Source organism: Myiozetetes cayanensis, unplaced genomic scaffold (assembly GCF_022539395.1).
Source record: "Myiozetetes cayanensis isolate MyiCay16 unplaced genomic scaffold, myiCay2020 scf28, whole genome shotgun sequence".
NCBI lineage: Eukaryota > Metazoa > Chordata > Aves > Passeriformes > Tyrannidae > Myiozetetes > Myiozetetes cayanensis.
The window spans coordinates 4437738-4455521 of NW_026087499.1; the positions used below are offsets into that span (position 1 = coordinate 4437738).

A 17784-nucleotide genomic window follows, 5' to 3' on the forward strand; every position below is an offset into this window, starting at 1 on the left:
TTGGTCACAGCACTGATGTGTGCACAAAAGTCTTCTCTTCCTGCAGAAAGCTGTTAAGTCCTGTACAGGCCTTAGGCCTCCTGGACACTGATTACAGCCCAAGTGTGATGTCAAACCTTCCCTCGCTGCACTGCGTGTGTGAGCAGCAGGAAGAGTTTGGCTGAGTGTTTGGAGTCAACAAAATAATCTGTGTACACTTTTAACTTAGTGGTGGCTTTGGAAACAGAATCACAGAATTGCTGGGGTTGGTAGGGACCTCTGGAGTTCATCCCCCTGTCCATCGAAGGCAGGGTCATCTGGAGCAGGTGACACAGGAACGTGTCCAGGTGAGTTTGAATGTCTCCAGAGAGGGAAACCCCACGACCTCCCTGGGCAGCTGTTCCAGTGCTCTGCCACCCTACACGTAAAGAAGTTGAGATGCTGAAGTGAAACTTGTTGTGTTTTAATTTACGGCAGTTGCTTCCCATTCTGTCGCTGAGCATCACTGGGAAGAGTCTGGCACCGTCCTCTGACACCCCTCTGCGGTATTTCCACGCATTAGGGAGGTCAGAAGCTGCGCGGTACACACCAGGCAGGCAGAGCCCCCTCCAGACCAGCTCCCTCGCTGGAACACGGCTGGCAAGAGCCGCCAGCCGGCACCCCAGGCCCTGCGGGCCGGTCGGAGGGCACGGCGGGGGCGGTGTCCCCGCTCCGCCCGCCCCTCGCCCTGCCCGGCCCGGCCCAGCCCCACGTGAGCGGCCCCGCCGGCAGTCCCGGGGCCCCGCCGGCAGTCCCGGGGCCGCTGCCATGGAGCTGCCGGCCGTCAGCCTCAAGGTAGGGGCTGCTCCGGCGGGGAGGGTCCGCTCCGGCCGCCCCCGGGGCCGGGAGGAGCGGGGGGATTGCCGGGGGGGCTGAGCCGCGGGGCGCGGGCGGCATCCCGGGCACCATCCCGGGCACGGGGCGCTTGGCTCGGTCCGCCCTCTCCTCTCCTGTCCCACCATCTGCAGCCTTGCGCCTGGCCCTGCTCGGAGCTGTGGAGGCCTTTGAGGAGGAAGAAGTGGTGTTTGGAAGCTTTTTTTTTGCATCACGTGGGGAGAGGCAGCAGAAGTTCTGAGCTGAGTCAGGGCAGGGTCAGGTTGGATCTCAGGAAAAGGTTTTTCCCCCCACAGGGTGGTGGGACACTGAACAGGCTTCCCCAGGGCAGTGGGCACGGCCCTCAGCCTGGCAGAGCTCAAGAGAGTGTTTGGACAACGCTCTGAGGCACAGGGTGGGGTTGCTGGGGTGTCCTGGGCACGGCCAGGAGCTGGACTCGATCCTAATGGGTCCCTTCTAACTCGGGGTATTCTGTGAGTCTTGGTCACTAAACCCGTCAGGTGATGACTCCAAGGTTCACTCAGACTGAAGGGGCATTGTCCGAGTGGCAACAACAGCTATTAACCAGCGTCCCTGAGGGTTTCCAGCTCAGCTGACCAGAGTTTGGCCAAGATAAAACACTGTAGGAGACCCTGAGCAAGCAAAGTTTTTGCTTGTCAGGCAGAGTATCTTAGAAAGATGAGCCTGCTTAGTTTGGGGTTATCATCTGGTAGATAACTGAAATTGCTTCTCTGTTGGGGAGGGGAGGCTCCAGTTGAGGGCAATTTGGAAATTTCAGGGAATATCTGATAAGCAGAGAAAGGAAAAATAAGCGACTTAACCACAGTTACATTACATTTTTCACTGTGGGGAGAAGCACATCCTTGAGGACAAGCTGGAGGATGCTAAAATCACGCTTTTTTTTGCTTTTGATGTGGGTGTTTGATATCAAAGGCTTCTATGATACCAGACAGGTGACATTTTCCTCTATATTTTTTTTGTCTTTCACATTTTCAAAGCTCTGAGATTTCTAGGTGTGTGTGCCCTTTTCCAGCTTCACTACTTTGTGTAACTTGTTTAATGCAGCAAGTTTGAGGTGCTTTCTGTGGTTAAAGCTTTGCCCAGAGAGTGAAAGCTGATCACATCAGGTTTTTTTAAGCTGGGAGCAGTGGCCTTGGACAGGCTGCCTACGGGTTGGGTGGGGGGAGAGTATTATCTCAGCTACCACTATGAATTCAGCTTTGGACAGGAGGGCTTTCATGTGGCTGTGATAAATAAAAGCTCAGTGTTCATATAATGATGTTTCCCTCCCTCTTACTAGTTCACCAAGAAAAGCAGCTTCCCTTGTTAGAGGCAAGTAAGCAAATGGATTCTTCAAGGCCTGGCATGTGGATTATATTACATTCTGGAGACTTGCTGATACTTTGCTCTGACAAGTTTGGACTATTGTGTGATTCCCAGGGCACTAGGAAGATTAAAAGATCTTGCCTTCTGCTTTGTCTTTTAACTTGGTTTGATTATTTTTTTTTTCCCATGCTAAAACAACAGTGAAAACTGAATTTAAAAGTTTGTGAACACAAAATACGTGTTCTGCCATGGGAGGTGGAGATAGGGGAGCTGAAAAACCCAGCCTTTTCAATTAGTGAGTCACTGAGACAACACAGCTGAAAGGTTGCCTTTCTTCTCTGGTTTCAGAGAAGCATTTCACAATCTCTGACCAGATAGGAGTGAGCTTTTCCTGGGCAAACTGTTTTCAGCATTTAAGAAATTTCTTGTTGTCAAGTCTGGCAAGTCTGGAGCTGAAGAGCTGGGGAACAGGGAGTTAATAATTGTACCTGCATCTTTGTACTGTTCCCGAGTTAGGGCCTGACTCCCTGAAAAAATACCACGAAGGTGGGAAAGATTCTTACTCAGAAAGGGCCTGGAAATAACACACACTGCTACTATTCATTGGCATGATCTGCTTACGGGTTCTGTGAGATTAGAAAGATGAGCCTCGTGATAGAAGTAGCTCCAAGAAAACTGCATGACTGGGCTGTGTTTGTGCCAGAATGTAGCAATATCTCAGCCTTGAGGCCTCTCTTTAAGCTGCTTGCAGAGCTATAAAATTAATGTAGCAGGCTTTGCCCTAGGGTGGATGAGGAACATGCTCGGTTCTAACAAATGCTCAGCAAAACGTGGGAAGCAGCACAGCCCTACTTTTGCCATGAAAACTCGACATCTGGGATCATTGCAATAATTGTGGAGAGCCTCAAAATACAGAGTTTGACTTTGATTAAGCCTGGACAGTGTGCCTGGAAACGCACATTCTGTGCTTAGGCGTTTTTAAATGCTAGGTCACAGAATCACAGAATAATAAGAGACCTCCGCTCAACCTCCTGCTCAAAGCAAAGCAAACTGCAGAGTGAGATCAAATAGCTCAACTCAAAATTCAGCTGAGTTTTAAAACTCTCTAAGAACAGAGCCACAACAACCCTGTTGGATGGCCTGTCCCACTGCCTAACCACTCTCATTATCCCTCTGCTATAATAATGAGCAGCATCCTCACAGGTGGCCACTCACATCTATATTTTGGGTAGTGTGTTCTCAGGTGAATATGTCACTCACAGGATAGATGAGCTCACTCAAAAAAAAAAAAAAAGTAAACCAAAAATTTAGATACAACAAGAAAATTATTATAATTTGGAACCATGTAAATTTTAACTTAGTCAAAATTCAACCTCGTGCTATGGTCTGTGCTGAAGCATGTCTAAAAGAATTCCTGTTCCAAAGAGCTTCCCATCTAATGAGACCCAGGCAGACCCAGTCTCTTTTTATACTTGGCAATTAGTTCTATCACATGCTGGGATTTGCAGAGGAGCTAGGAATTCCCCTTAGTTCTCCCCACTTTCCAATGGGATGCTTTTAATCCCATTGTCATCCTTCTGCACAGAAGGGATGGGGACAAAGGACCCACCTTTCTTATTTTTTGCTCCCAGCCCTAGTTCAAGTCTTAGGAGTTATTTTCTCAAGAAATGTATGTCTGTCATAGGTACAGACTTAAGGCCTTGAACAGATGGAAAAAAATTAAATTCTCTTGCTGTCTTATCAGGAGACTGCCTACAAATTATCTCATCTCACATGGTGACTGTAGCTCTTCATTAACACTATATTTTCTGTGTTAAATCATACCAAGACCACCAGTTAATTCCAGCTGTCATGTAAATTGGACTAATAACCAGGAAGGGAATATCTTGTTTTTATTTCAGCAGTCCCTCATACTATCAGCCCTAGATTACCTGACTTCACGCTGATGACTAAACATACTTCATAATTTAATAACTGCAATATTGATCTAGACAGCTTTCAAAAAAAAAAAAAGCCACCTTGCCTAATTATGTTAACTGGTGAGCCTTGAGGGGTCTTGTGGGTATGTGACATGCAGTTAAATACTACCTAATTAAGAATTTCCCTGATGTTGTGATAGTCTCTTGAGTAAATGCTATTTGCATGTCTCCATTCTTATCCAAGAACATCTTGTATTTTACTGATTAGCAGCTTCTCCCTGGTCTCCGTGGTGCAATTTGGGAGAAGGGGAAGTGGGGGTTGGTGCTGAAGCATTTTGTAAGCTTTCATGAACAATTAAAAAAATTAATTAATAAAAATCTGTCTGAGCGGCGTTTGAAGTTGCAGCGAAGTCTGGTGAGTGCTCAGCAGCTGTGCTGGGGCACTGCAGGGAAGGAAGAGCAGAAGACAGGGAGGGATTTGCATTTGGTGCCGTGGCAGAGCAGTGGGAGCCACAGCAACGGGGCCACCCCCAGGGCTTTTCCTGGCTGGGCTTCACTTGTGTCACAGCCTCACAGGTCACTCTCTCCTCGAGCAGCTGGTTTTGTTGTAAGTTAGAGCATGGGTAGATGTTTTAAGTCAAGGGATGTGGCAGGATGTCAGTAGATCTTAATTACTATTTTTTGTAGTGTCCCGATGCTCCTATCTGCATACAGCATTCCTGTGTCCACTGAGGAACTTAGGCTTTTGTTACTTCCTCATTTCAAGCTTGCTTTTTCACTATGTAGGGTGGGAGTGTGCTTCAGAGGGGCTTTATTAGTGTGGAGGGTTTTTTTTTTTATACCAAGGCCAGTATAAATGCCAGTTGGAGCCTTTCTCACAGCTAGAAAAAAAGGAAGATTGTCTGTATCTCATGGATCCTCTGATTTGTTCAGGCTTCAGCCTTTCTTTGGTGAGGCTGCTGACAGAGCCCATGTTCCATATTCTCATTTTCACAAAGGTTTAGAGAGAGAATATGAGAGATCTCTCTGCTGGATTGGCCAGCAGGCACTGAGGGAGTGAGCACATGGATATAGATACAGAAAAAGCCTGAAGTGATATATTGTTGTTCCCGTTTGCTGTCTGAATAAACATGTAGACTGTGTCTCCTTGGTTACAGAAATGGAAAGTGCTGGTGAAGAGAATGCTTGTGTCACTTGTTACAGTACAGTCCTTTCTTCTTGGATTTGTGCCCTTGAGCACAAGGATCAGGATCATCAGGGACATGTGCAAAGTACAGAATTTGTGACAGCATTGTCTTACTGCTGTTTAGGGCACTGTTGGCATTTGGGCCTGGTGGCTTCACCAGGAGTGAGAAGAGCTGTGTGCTGTGGCAGGATCAGGTTCTCAGGAGTCCTGGAAGATGCCTTCAGGTCTGTTAATACTGCAGGGAGGTTGGACCACTGCTCTGAGCAGACTGGAAGGAGGTAAAAGGAGGATTTACTGAGGACTGGAGTGAAATTCTGGGAGATGCAGGCTCAACTATCTATGAACTTCTTGGTGATGGGATGCCAGATTGGTCATGTATAAACTGTGCTAGCATAGTGAGTCAGATTGCCTGGTTTTCTGTGCAAACTCTTCTGGAGTTCCAAAATCAATAACCCATTTAGAAAAAGACTAAGTGGGCCCTGAATCAGCTGTCAGCAGAGATGACAACAAGAATGAACGACTGCAGTGCAGCGCCACAGGAAATACTCAGCAACAGAAGGGGAGAAAAATGGGTTTGTCTTCACTGTCCCAGTTGCCTCACCAGCTTTCTGCACCGGTTCATGGCTCCAGGGCTCTCTTCCAGACGAGATTGTGTCATTTCATGTGGATCCTCCCAACTTGCTGACCTGTCTTCCTCTCTGTTTTCTTCCCACAGGCCATCATTCTGGTGCACTGGCTGCTCACAGTGTGGTGAGTGATTGGTGCCTCGCCTGGGTGAGAGGAGGGTATTCCTTCAAACTGGGAATGGGACATTCTTGGGAAATCACCACTCTGTGCCTGTCTGTGTGCAAGAACATCCTAAACCTGGGAGTGAGGTGTTTGTATGGGACCAGGGATGAGCACAGAGTGTTGCAGGCTAGTTGTGAATTTGGTCTGGGTTTTTTTGTCTTGTTTGGCAGGGGATGCATGAATCACATCTTGCCAGCCTCCTATGCCTGGGGGAATTTCAGTGTCCTTGCAGTGGGGATCTGGGCCATTGTGCAGAGAGATTCCCTCGATGCCATCGTGATGGTGAGTGTGAGGGTGTTGGCCTCCCTCAGGCTGCTCAGGTAGAGGGTGGAGGGCAGAGTCTTTGAGCCAGTGCTGATTTTCAGCTGTTCCCAGTACAGCAGTGAACAAGTCAATTCCCTGTTTGGGTGGGTTTGGTTTTTTTCAGAGTGTATAAATCTATAAGCTCTGCAAACCATGGTGAGAAGCTTTCAGTATCAATTATTTTTCTTCTCAGAGATGAACATACACGATTCTTGCTTTTTTTACCTACTGTTGTGACTTGTAATGCCAGAGGAGGATTCGAAGTGTTTAATATGCTTGAGTGGAGGGGCTTTATAAAACCCTTGTCTGAACATTAAGGAGATTGGCAAACAGAATTAAATGATTCTGGAATACTTTATGAGAAGGTATCTGATAGATGTGAAGAAAATGCACAAAATACAAGATCATTCTTGTAGGAGTATCTGTCTACCTGGGGCAGTGCCAAAGAGTTAGCCATGTGATACTGGGGTGAGGGATGATGGTGTGAACACAGATCTCACAGGAAATACATTCTGGCACTGGCTGTTACTTGTAGTGGTTAAACCCCTGTTCAGTTCATGTCCCATTCTCTCTCCTCGTTCCAGTTCCTGACTGGCCTGCTGCTCACAGTGCTGACAGACATCATTCACATCTCTGTCTTCTACCCTGCACACGACCATCTCGGTGATACGACGCGTTTCAGCGTGGGCATGGCCATCTTCAGCCTCCTCCTCAAACCCCTGGCCTGCTATTTGGTGTATCGGATGTACCGGGAGCGTGGAGGAGAGTACACCTTGAACATAGGTAGGGTGTTCCCTCTGACCCCCTGTCAGTGTGGGCCTTCCCCTCGGGTGCTGAGGGGTCTGCCTTGCTCTTTGGACCCTTCAGCCTGAGCCCTGTGCAGCAGAATTCTGCCCCTCTTTCAGTGGGGTGCTTGCTCTCTCTTGCCCATGTCTGTTCTCCCATTTTGTGTTTCTGGCGTGTTTTTGGCCTTAAATTTATATTCTTTCTCTCTTCCCATGCAGACCTGGAGTCCTTGTCTGACAGCCACTTTGCCCACAATGGTATTGTGAGAGGCCTTTCCTCTCTTCCTCCTCTTGCATTTGTGTGTGCATGTTGGAAGCCTTTGGGTGTCCTTTCTTTGCCAACCCTTTCTTTTCCCTCTGGGGAAAAGTAGATGGAGTATCTCCTCTAGCTGGATTATGCACCAGAGAAAAAGCAGCTGGACACTTTGTAGTTTCACATCCTCTCCTGAACTGTCTTTCTCACAAGGTTTTCAAGACTTTTTCAAACTGTGTGCTGTTTTGTGCTTGACAGATTTCCTCTCATTTCCCTGCTATCTGGCATTTTCCTTCTCCACCCAGCAGTGTTTCATTTTTCCTAGTCTTCTGTGTCTCATTTTCTTTCCACACAAAATCCCTTTTTGTTGCTTGGCAGCATCTTTGCTGCTTAGAACAAACCCCTCATAGGGTTTGGTGCCTACATGTGATTCTCCCCATGGCAGGTGCCTGGTCCATAGATAAAGAGCTGTCCATGCACATTCTCTCTCTCTCTCTTCTTTCCCTGCTCATCCCCTGGACAGTAACATGATTTTGTACAGACAAATTGTTCACAGTGCGGTTGGGAGCACTGCTGGGTTCAAATTTAGTGCCGTGGTGTGCAGGCTACATTGTTGGGAGGAGTGGTTCAGGGATGAATCATGCCTTTAAATCCATGCTGTCAGCTGGCCATGGTTCCTGCTGCTTCTGGCTATGTCTGTTCATTTTCCCATGAGCTCTCGTGCGCTGCTCTGGCTGAAATATGCTGTTACAGGAACCTGTAATGCTGCAGTGGGGTATTGTGGGTCTTGCTTTGCACACAGCCATGTGGCTACTAAGAGAGCAGTGGGCAAGGAATGAAGAGGCATGCTCAAAAGCAGTGAGCTTCCCTTTGCTGGAAGGATGAGTTTATTGCCTCCTCCCTGTGTAGTGAGGATCACAGAGGGGTAGGTGCTGTGGAGCTGGTAGGGCAGCTAATGTGGTGTGCTCCTGAGCTGTTTGCTTCTCCTAGAGGATACTGTTCTTGTGCTTTTGCATTGTTCCCAAGCTTGTTCTCTTCCATCTCCATCCAGGTGTCCCCAGTGCAGGCCAGGATCGCAGCACCTACGAGCCCATTGACCAGCCAGAAGCGCCTCCCCAGTGGCCTCCCCCGGGCAAGGCAGCCCAGCCACCCTACTGAGGCACCTGGAGCACCTGAATGGACACTGCCCTCGCCCAGCCAAGGCTTCTGCTCTCCCCCTCTCTGTTCTCATGGAGCCACACCTGCTGCTGAGCAAACAGGACAGGATCTGAGACTTCTTCTGCCTCCCTGAAGATTGGGCAGATGGGTTCCTGCAGTAAGTCCAGAAGATCCCGAAGGTGTCATGTCAAGCACTGTGACTCCTTGTAATCCCAGTACTTTCCTCCTCAGTCCCTCCTCAGTATGTGTGACTGGATGCACCTTCTGCAGTCTTCCATTCTGCATCCTCTTTGTTGTAAGGGAACCACTGAAAGTACCCCTGGACAAACTGTCTTTAAAAGCCTTATGGACTGCCCTTAAACAATGCAGTTAGCCTGCTTTTATGCAGATATATTCCCAGGAAACATCTGGGAGTTCTCAAGAGCTGTTTTTGATGGTGTTATTTAAGTAAGATTTATGACCTCCTAAGATTTATAACTCCCATTGTTAGCTGTGGTGGTTTGCACAAAGCTGGGCTTGGTATAAAATGCTCTTAACTGGGCCAGGGAGCTGTTTGTGCTCCCAGTATCTGGTCTTGGGTTTTATTGACTGATGCTTTTATGCAAGTTGAATGTCCTTCAGGATACTTTAAATGACTGTTGAATGTAGGTTATAGATACTCTGTGCCTTGAAATGTCCTTTTGCCTTCAGCTGCCTGTCTTAACAGAACTTGAAATGTTACATTTTTTCTAAGAAAACTATAAAATGAACACAGTTTTTCTGTGTTAGAAAAAGTTAAACTGGTCACTTATGTCTCATTTGAAAATGTAGCTGTGCCTGAGGGTTTGGGACTGTAGCCAGGCAGTTTGGGAGGATCATTGTGGGGAAAGGTCTGCAGGGCTCTGATGGCTTTTAGTCTAAGCTTTACTACAACAAGTAGAAGGTACTGCTTGTAAATATGTGGGTGGGAAGGTGGGCTAGTAAAATAGGGATTGGGGAAGGGAAAAGGTGGATTTATTTACACTGAAGAGGTGAGCTCTGTGGAGTGCGATGAACCATAAACTCTAATGTTATGCACAATAAATCTGCCCTGCTGTAGCTTTCGGGTAAAATTCTAAAACAAACAGAAAAGCTGTGTGCTTTTCTGTGGAGAATTTGGCACATCTGGGAGCTCAGGGGAGCAGAGCAAGGCAGGACTTAGACGACATTTGCAGTGCCTCAAGGATACCTATTTTGGGCAGAAAATCAGAGAGGTGGCGATAAAAACAGACACCTCTCCTGTCTTTGGAGGAGGAGGAGAGCGTTTGTACAGGGTGTGAGGGGATTCATGGAGCTGCTGTGCCAGAGCATGGCCTCGCTGATCCCCGGGGCTCTCAAGAGTCTCTCAGCGGGGTCTCCTCACCCAGACAGGTGCAGCGCTCCATTCGGGTGGTTTTGCTTTGTTTCTTAAACTCTTCAGGTCCTGCTGTGCCCTGAGGCAGCTCCCCAGCATCACCAGGTCGAGTTCCTCCCTCACTCCCTCAGCGGTGGCGGGGTCGGGGTGAGGAGGAGGAGAAGATGGCGCGTGCCCTGAGGCGCTGCCCGGGACAGGTACAGCCTCACCCCGGGCTGAGCCGCCCTCACCCCGGCCAGGTCCCGGCTTTAATTAGCCGTGGGGTAGAGCGGCTTTCCCGCGACCATCTGCAGCCCCGGTGACCGGCAGCGTTGCTAATCGCCGGGATAAGCTTCTTAACGGAGCCCCAGCTGGAGCGGGCGCGGGGTCCGGGCGCTGAGGGGGACGAGGAGGGTTTGTCCCTGCGAAGGATGTGCTGACACGGAGGTGCCTGGCCGGCCCCCCAGGTCCTGGCAGGGCCCCACAGTGGCGACTCTGAGAGTGAGTAAATGCCCACGAGGAGCGTGGAGACATCGGGGGTGCTGAGGGGGGGCTTGGGGATGGGCTTCCCGCTGCCGCCACCGCACCCCAGGACAGCGCTGGTGCTCGGATGGAGGCAGCTGGTGAGGGGGCTCCACTTGTGTGTTTGTGAAATCTCGCAGTGGTTTGGTTTGGAAGGCTGAGCAGTGGGGAAAAGCCTCGTTTCCAAGGCACGTGAAGAGTGGTGTCGTTCTAAACACCGGTCCCAACTTGGAACGTGAGATGGATCAGCCTTGGTCTGCAGGGATGGGAAAATGAGCGTTACGGCAGCGCTTATGTGTTTATTATGGGTCTGGCGTTGTGATCATACTGCTGAAGTGGCATTCACTTGAAAGAGCTTGATTTACTTTTCATGAACTGTGCTATTTACTTCCTTTTGCTTATAACAGCAGAAAGAATTCGATCATCTTTTATTTGCTTAATTGGATTTGTTTCAGGTTTTAAAGCATTAGTGTGTTTCTGCGATGTGTTTATACAGTAAGCATGCATTAAATGTTTGCGTTGGAAACATAAAAACTAATATGAAATCTATTGGTCATGGATTTTGCACTTCACAAAATGTGTAATTTGCCTTGAGTATCTCTTTTGGCCATTGGAGAAGTTTTAAAAAGGCACTTCATAACATCTTGTTGTCTTTAGAGTAAGATTAAGTACTGCTTAAAAGTGGTTGCGTTAAAGCCCTGAGTGGCAATTTTGGGAAGGCAGACAAACGTGATTTTTAAAGGATGCTATTTCTTCCAAATCTTGATGAGACTGAAATTAGGAATGAGTGAGATAAAGGACACACCCTAAAATAACCATAGCAGTGTGTTGAGAACCTGGTACCTGGCAGAAAGAACTGAAATGGAGAGCTAAGAAAATCAAATGAGTTGTCAAGAAAACAGATTATGTCCAGGTTCTTGAGCATAAAGTAGTCCAGGGCTGGGTGTTCACAGAGCAAAACAGCACCGATAAACATGGTGGTTTCACGTCCTTTCACAATTTAAATCCTCTGTAACACCCTTTTGTGATACACTGCTTGTTGGCTGAATATTCCTGGGATGCAGGGAGTGCTTCCATGGAACACCAGTCCACTGCATTTTGTGGTTATACTTCATGCAGTGATGGGCACCCCAAGGAAGGCAGCTGTGCTTTGTCTGTTCACTCTGTAGTTGCCAACTTCAACTTAGCTGGAAAAAATAATGGGATCTTTCCGTTCATGGCACCCTCGGTGATGTATGAAAGGCAGTAACAGCAGTTCCCAGGGATAATTGCAACACTGCCTGACTGTCTCCTGCTGCTTTAGGAGCCCAGTTTGTTCCCCAGTTTGTGGTGATTACTGAAGGAGTTTGCACGTGAGAGGGACAAGCGGGCTGTTACAAACAGGGATAACCGAGGCTCAAACGCTTCCTTAGAAGAGAATGAGATAAACACAGTTTGGAAACAGAGTGCAATTTGACAGGAGGCTTTCTGGGATTAGAGTGTGCTTGAAAAAGACAATGGGCATTGATTTCATAGGCTGTGCTGTCTCTTTTCGGATTGACTAGGGGTTTTAACATGATAGAGGTGTGTGTGTCTTTATACAATACCATTTTCACTTTTCAAAAGAGAGGTGGAAAAGAATGGTAGTTAGAATGACAGTGATTGACAACTTGCTTTTAAAATTTGAGGGAATGAAAGCACAGTCCCCTCAAATTGCACTTACCTGTTAGCAGCAACTTGGGAATCTGTTGTCAGCATGAGTGTTACATGTATAACCATTAGTGGCTAGACTGCAAATTAGGTCTCCCAGCTGTGCTGTAACTGTTCCAGGTTAGGGGGACAATGTTGGCTCTCTGGATGTGTGAACATGGTTTCATCCTTTAGCATGGACAAGAAGAAATTAGTCTGTAGAGCCTTGAACCTTTGCAGGGCTGAAGCATGATGCTTGGACAAATGTTCACTGGCTAAGCAGTGAAAGAGAACCTTAAGTCGAGGCCCTACCTCTCCTATCAGCCCTGGAGGAAATAATGAGTGTGGAGGAGACTGGAGGTGAATTTCCAGTCAGTGAAGAGCATTGTACTCCAGCTGGAACCATAGTGCTCTGACTTCCGTGAAAACATTTTCTTTCAGACCTATTCTTGACTGGTGTCGTGTAGATCTGGTGAGATGTGAAGCACTCAGGAAAAGCTGCTTTTTTTGTCGTGACAGCAGGATAATTCTGCCTTGCTAGCAACAAGTTCTTTTTGAGGCTGCAGGTGCATAATGCTGGAAGTCTTTGTTTTCCAGGTTTTTTTGTTGAGAGTTGAATCTGTCCCTTTCAGTCATCCCTGCTCTGCCAGACACAATTGTCTGCTGAGAAACAGGAAGAGAGTAGTGTCTGTAACACTTTGAAGAGTGAGGCTGGTGGATTTGAGACGAGGAATTCATAAGGAAAGTACCGAAAGCCTTTGGCAAACTAGGCAAGATGTGACGGGAAATACACGTGCTCCTTTGTTTATATTTCTTCTTCTTTTTCTTCAGAGCAAAGAAACATTCAGAAGAACCTGAATTTTGGTCTGTATTTGGGCACTAGAAGTCGAGTAGACATTTCTCATCCCTGGCTTGAGGCTGCAGCATTCAGCGTAAGCCCAGGCAGACAGCAGCACAAGGCTGGTTGTGTTCCACACCTCTCACCTGGGAAGAGACATCCCAGTCTGAGACAGACTAATCTCTCCTGCCCTTCTCAGCCGTTCCAGGACACTGCCACTCAGTTCTCCAGTTTCTGCTTCCTGCAGCAGAATAGTCTCTGCTCTAGGCTGCAGCACAACAAGTGTGTGGCTCACAGAGTCCCCATCTTGATTTGTCAGTGCTCCCTGCTGAGAATGTCTCTCACACCTTGAGGCTTGTGGTTTAGAAGGGAGAAGGAGTGAGTGTTGACTTTCCTCAACAACACCGTCAGGAAGCAAAGGCAGCTCGTCCCTGCTCCACACACACTCCTTGTCATCACTGTTTACAAAGTAGGAACAAGAATAGTGACTATCCAGTGGAAAAACCAAGAGCATCAGCCTCCTGGCTGCTTCTTGTATGGATCCTGTGAACCCTTCCCTGGCCAATGCACATTTGTCATCTCACACTGCAGATTTCTCTCTTAGGCGTGAGGTAGGGGTGTGTCCCTCTTCAAGGAGCTATAGTGAAAGTGTGAATGCTTGTGGTAGTTCAACCCTGACCTCGGGGGATCTCAATCCATCTGGTTTGGACTCCTTTCAGTCTCTTTTGCAATCCTCCCAGATTTCTGCTAGCTTGTACTGTTCAGTCCAGAGGCTTAAGCAAGAAAGCGCTTGGATGGGGATACGGGGCTCCCTCCCTCTGGAGCCCAGGTCTTCTCCAGTCAGTGGCCGTTTGTACTTGGCTCCTGATGATGCAGCTCCCGGTATCCTGACCGTGGGAGAACATCTAGCTGCAGGCAGAACCAGTGCTGCCCAGGCAAGATTGAAATGGGGTGTCCCCTTTGCTAAAGACTGGAGCCTTACTGCAGTGGCAAGGGAATTCAGTCATGCAGAACCTCCCTCTGTCTCTCACAGATATGGGCACGTGGACTCAAACACGTGGAGAATAAAAATTTCAGGTGTCATCCAACCACAAACCCTTGCTTTTAGAGTGGGCTCTGGCAGCCTAGCGGATCCAGAAGCAGAATCCTCCTACAATTGGTCCCCTTATTTCAGATTGGAGTCCCCGGCAAAGCCAGCTCTGGAAACTGCTAGTGTTTATGTTCACACAGAAAGTCATTCCCCAAAAGAGGTTCTTAAAGGAGAAGAGACATCTAACAGGGCATCTCTGTGTGATGAACCTTGGAAGAAAGACCTTCCAGGCAGTCTGTATCCAGAGGGTCTGCGGGTGTCACTGGAGACAGATTTCAGGGGGGCTCAGATGAATGTTGGTGTAGCCATGTATGGAGCTCCGCAGGAAGTGTGTGTGAGGGTCGATTCTCCTCCTGGAGATAAAGAGTTTAGCCCAGGCCAGCAGCTTAGTGTTAAGTCTGTAGAAGTCAACAACTCTGAACCTGGTGTTAAGTGCATCAGAGAGTCAGAAGATGTGTGTGACCCCAGATCAGGAGCAGCCGGAAGCTCGGCTGTGGTGGGCAGCAGCCAGTCCAGCCCTTTGGGGATTCAGGGTGAAGGCTTTGGTGAATGTTCTCATATAGATTTTATGAATGTGAGCAGAGAAGAAACAAACAAATACTCCTACCAAAGCAGCTGGAGGAATTTGGAAGATGATGCCAGTCTCAACCAGTCTGAAGAACACTCTGTGGAGAGGAGTGCCAAAGAACCACGGTGCTGTGAAGAAGGGAGCCAGACACAGGGAACTGTGTCCAGAGAGGTGAGGGTGTGCTCACTGCGAAGCATCCCTGGTCACAGGTACTGCTTGTGCTTGTTTCTGCCACTTGCTAGAGGTGCAGAGCTGAGGTACAAGTGATGGGGATGCTTGTCCTGTAGTTTTCACCTGGTACTGAATGGCCAGAATCTTCTCCTGTGGTCCTGCTCCATCCCAACAGATGCATCTTTCCATCTTATCTCCTTCTTCCTAAAGACCAGCTTTTTAACTTGGTTTTTCTTAGGAATGTAAACACCTGTTTATGTTCTCTGGATCTGCATGCTGAGGGAAAGCATTAAACTGGTTTTTACTCTGTGTGGTTGCAGGGCCCTAAGATTTCAGTTTTGCTGCGCTCTTCCATGTCTGAAGTGTGTGAGAGTATTCCCAGAGCAGTGGTGGGGGCAGTGTCCAAGGCATCTGACGTAATACCTGACCCTGAGGCAGCTCTGCTCTGGTGTCCAGCCAAAATGACTTGTGCCACAAAGACAAATCCTTCAGCAGAGCAGAGTAGTGGGAATAATTGTGTGTCACTGTCTTTTGTCTGTTTGCAGGTCTCTGAGAACAGCTTCTGGTCATTGAAGGTGAATGAACAAAGGTAAAAAACCTGTGTTTATGTGTGAATGTGCTGGTAGTTAACAGAGGAGGAGAAGTGCTGCAAGGGGCTAAGGAGCATTTGGTTTTAGGACTTAACCTACATTATTCTGCTGTGGTTGGCTGAGGGCCTGCATCCCTTTCTTTTCAGAGTCTTGTCTCTAAAATTGAGTCTGATCTAAAAAAATAATTTATGTGTCTTTTAAATTCTGTTTTCTAAGTTCAGCCTTGGTTGTTGCTAGCAACAAAAAGCATTGGTACCATCAATGCTGTTCTTCGGTGCAGCAAATTCCAGCGTGCTCACTGCATGGTTAAAGAAGGTCAAGAGCTGGGCTTATCCATGAGATCAGATTCAAATTTGTGACCTGTGTGTGAGGTTGCTACCAGTTTAATGGTTCCTTAACTTGAAGAGAGACTGCAGCTTTTTCACTCTTTAGAGAGAACGACTTGAAACAATTTCTTTACAGCTTGATGGCTGAACTCTGATTGCCACCTCCTGGCTGGTTTAACTTTCCTTTCTGTTAACTGGAGCTCACTTTTGTTTTTTTTCTTTTTAAGTTTCCAGCATTTGTGTGACAGAGAAATCTTAAGAAGGTGTTTCCAAGCCTGGAGGAGACACGTCCTTTGGAAAAGGGCTGCAGCCTGGCAGCTCTACAGCGAGCAGCTGCTCCGGAAGGGGCTCGGTGCTCTGCAGTGGGCTGCGCACTGGAGGAGGACGCAGCTGGAGGTGGCCCGGCGGAGACATGCTAACACTCTGCTGGCTGCCAGCTTCCACAGGGTGAGGATGGGCTAGGGGCAGTGGGATGGTGCCATGAGCTTTCTGTTGTGCAGTCCCAGAGGGCAGAAATCTTCTTGGGATAGGGAGGAGGAAGGGGGACCCGGTGTGAAACTCAGTGATGGGGCCGCTGATCCCGGTGCTCTGCAGTTTGTTCTGATCGCACGGTTTCTTCTTCAGTGGAAGGAAGCTGTGGGTAAATGGAGCAAGAAGGACTCTCTGCAGCCTGAGCCATATTCTTATACCCGAAGTTCATCAGCAGGGGGGTTTGGAGTAGGAAGATTAGCAACTATGACAACCTCAGCTCAGCATCAGCTTACAACAGGATACCCAAAGGAAGCAGAGCAGGCTCGTAGGTAAGCCAAGAGCGTTCTCTTTTTGTTACCTTGAACAAGGCAAGCTCAGGTGATGGCAAACTCATTTCCATGTCCTGGGATGTACTACTATAGATAAACACTGCAAGAATTCGTAACTTCGTTTTAGGAATTAAACAATCTTATTTCAGAGCTTCTGTGCACTGGTGTTTGAGTGTCTGACAGAAATACTCCTGTACTAATTCTTGGCTTCAGCTATCACATGCTTATGTGATACAGGTGTAAACAAGATTGGAATGAGGCAATACTACAGTACTCTAGCATTAGTAGTGTCTCTACTGTGTGTGGAGTGAGGCAATACTGAAGTCTCTTGCAGTAGTTTGACAGTAGGAGGGTCAAAAGAAAAACATTTTGTTGAGCCTTCTGATTCTGAAGGCAGAATAACAAGTCCAGACAAAAAGAGAAGTCCAAAAAGAGAAGTCCAGACAAGAAAGCTCTGGATTCTGTTCTGTGAGTGCCTTTTTGTTCAGCTGGATGTTAAAGCATGTTTGTGCCTCTTTCAGGGTGGAGGGAGAGCTGTGGACACAGCTTCGTCATAGTAAGAGAAATGAGTTCTGCTGGAGAGCTGAAGCCATCAGAGACATGAGGCGCCTGGCTGGTAAGTACACATTCCATAGCCTTGGAACAGCATGGAGGTAATCACTGTTTCACCATGTTTTTTGGTTTGTGTGTAGCTGTTGCTTTGCCCTCTTTCAGAACCTAATTCTGCCAACAGCTGGGCCAGTGTCTGTGGTGGTGGAGCGTGGCCTCTCACCATGTCATACACCTTTTACCTTGTCCCTCGTGTGAATTCAGCTGCAGCAGGTGCTCTTGCTCCAGCAGTGTGAGCTGCCTCCCTTAAGTTCATTTTCCCAGGCAGCTGGAGTTCAGCCAGGGAACGTTTCCTGTGTGACACTGAATCATTAGAAATTCTTCTAAGTTGTTTTCCTCCCTGTGGTCTCTCCCCGCCCTGCGACGCAGCAGCTTTCAGACTGTGGCGCCTGCAGAAGGAGGTGCTGACCAAAGAGGAGATCAGGCTCTCGGAAGCCCGTGCCCTGCTGGAAAGGAAGAAGCTACGAAACCTTCTCTGGATGTGGCATTCCCGATGCTTGGAGATGCAGCAGCTTTTAGCACTGACAGCTCAAATCCAAAGAAGCTCAGTCTCCCGGTGAGTTGGGGAGAGGGGGGTCTATTTTTCATGTGAAAAGCCTGCTCACTGTGAAGGTCCAAGGAATAACAGAGCCAACCCAGATGTGTTGTTCCATCCTAAAGCCACGTATCCTTTTGTTTTA

General features: G+C 48.0%; 1 protein-coding gene across 2 annotated transcripts; it reads left to right on the top strand.

Moving 5' to 3' along the window:
* Window positions 1-759: 759 nt before the first annotated feature.
* Window positions 760-9770, top strand: AGTRAP (angiotensin II receptor associated protein). 2 transcript variants are annotated; one of them, XM_050322701.1, is made up of 6 exons: window positions 760-813; window positions 5999-6033; window positions 6243-6354; window positions 6960-7158; window positions 7380-7418; window positions 8465-9770. In XM_050322701.1, exons 1-6 carry the CDS (start codon window positions 787-789, stop codon window positions 8569-8571), a joined length of 519 nt encoding a protein of 172 aa, XP_050178658.1. In that variant the 5' UTR covers window positions 760-786; the 3' UTR covers window positions 8572-9770. The 2 variants fall into 2 exon arrangements, with proteins under 2 accessions (XP_050178658.1, XP_050178659.1); XM_050322702.1 differs by lacking the exon at window positions 7380-7418 and having other exon boundaries at window positions 8465-9767.
* The last annotated feature ends 8014 nt before the right edge of the window (window positions 9771-17784 follow it).

What these genes read in the sequence shown, in the direction of transcription:
- AGTRAP (XM_050322701.1), top strand. Translation starts at nt 787, where the DNA reads ATGGAGCTGCCGGCCGTCAGCCTCAAG. An exon ending in TGCCGGCCGTCAGCCTCAAG is followed by an intron (nt 814 to 5,998) that starts GTAGGGGCTGCT and finishes TTCTTCCCACAG; the next exon opens with GCCATCATTCTGGTGCACTG. An exon ending in CAGCCACTTTGCCCACAATG is followed by an intron (nt 7,419 to 8,464) that starts GTATTGTGAGAG and finishes ATCTCCATCCAG; the next exon opens with GTGTCCCCAGTGCAGGCCAG.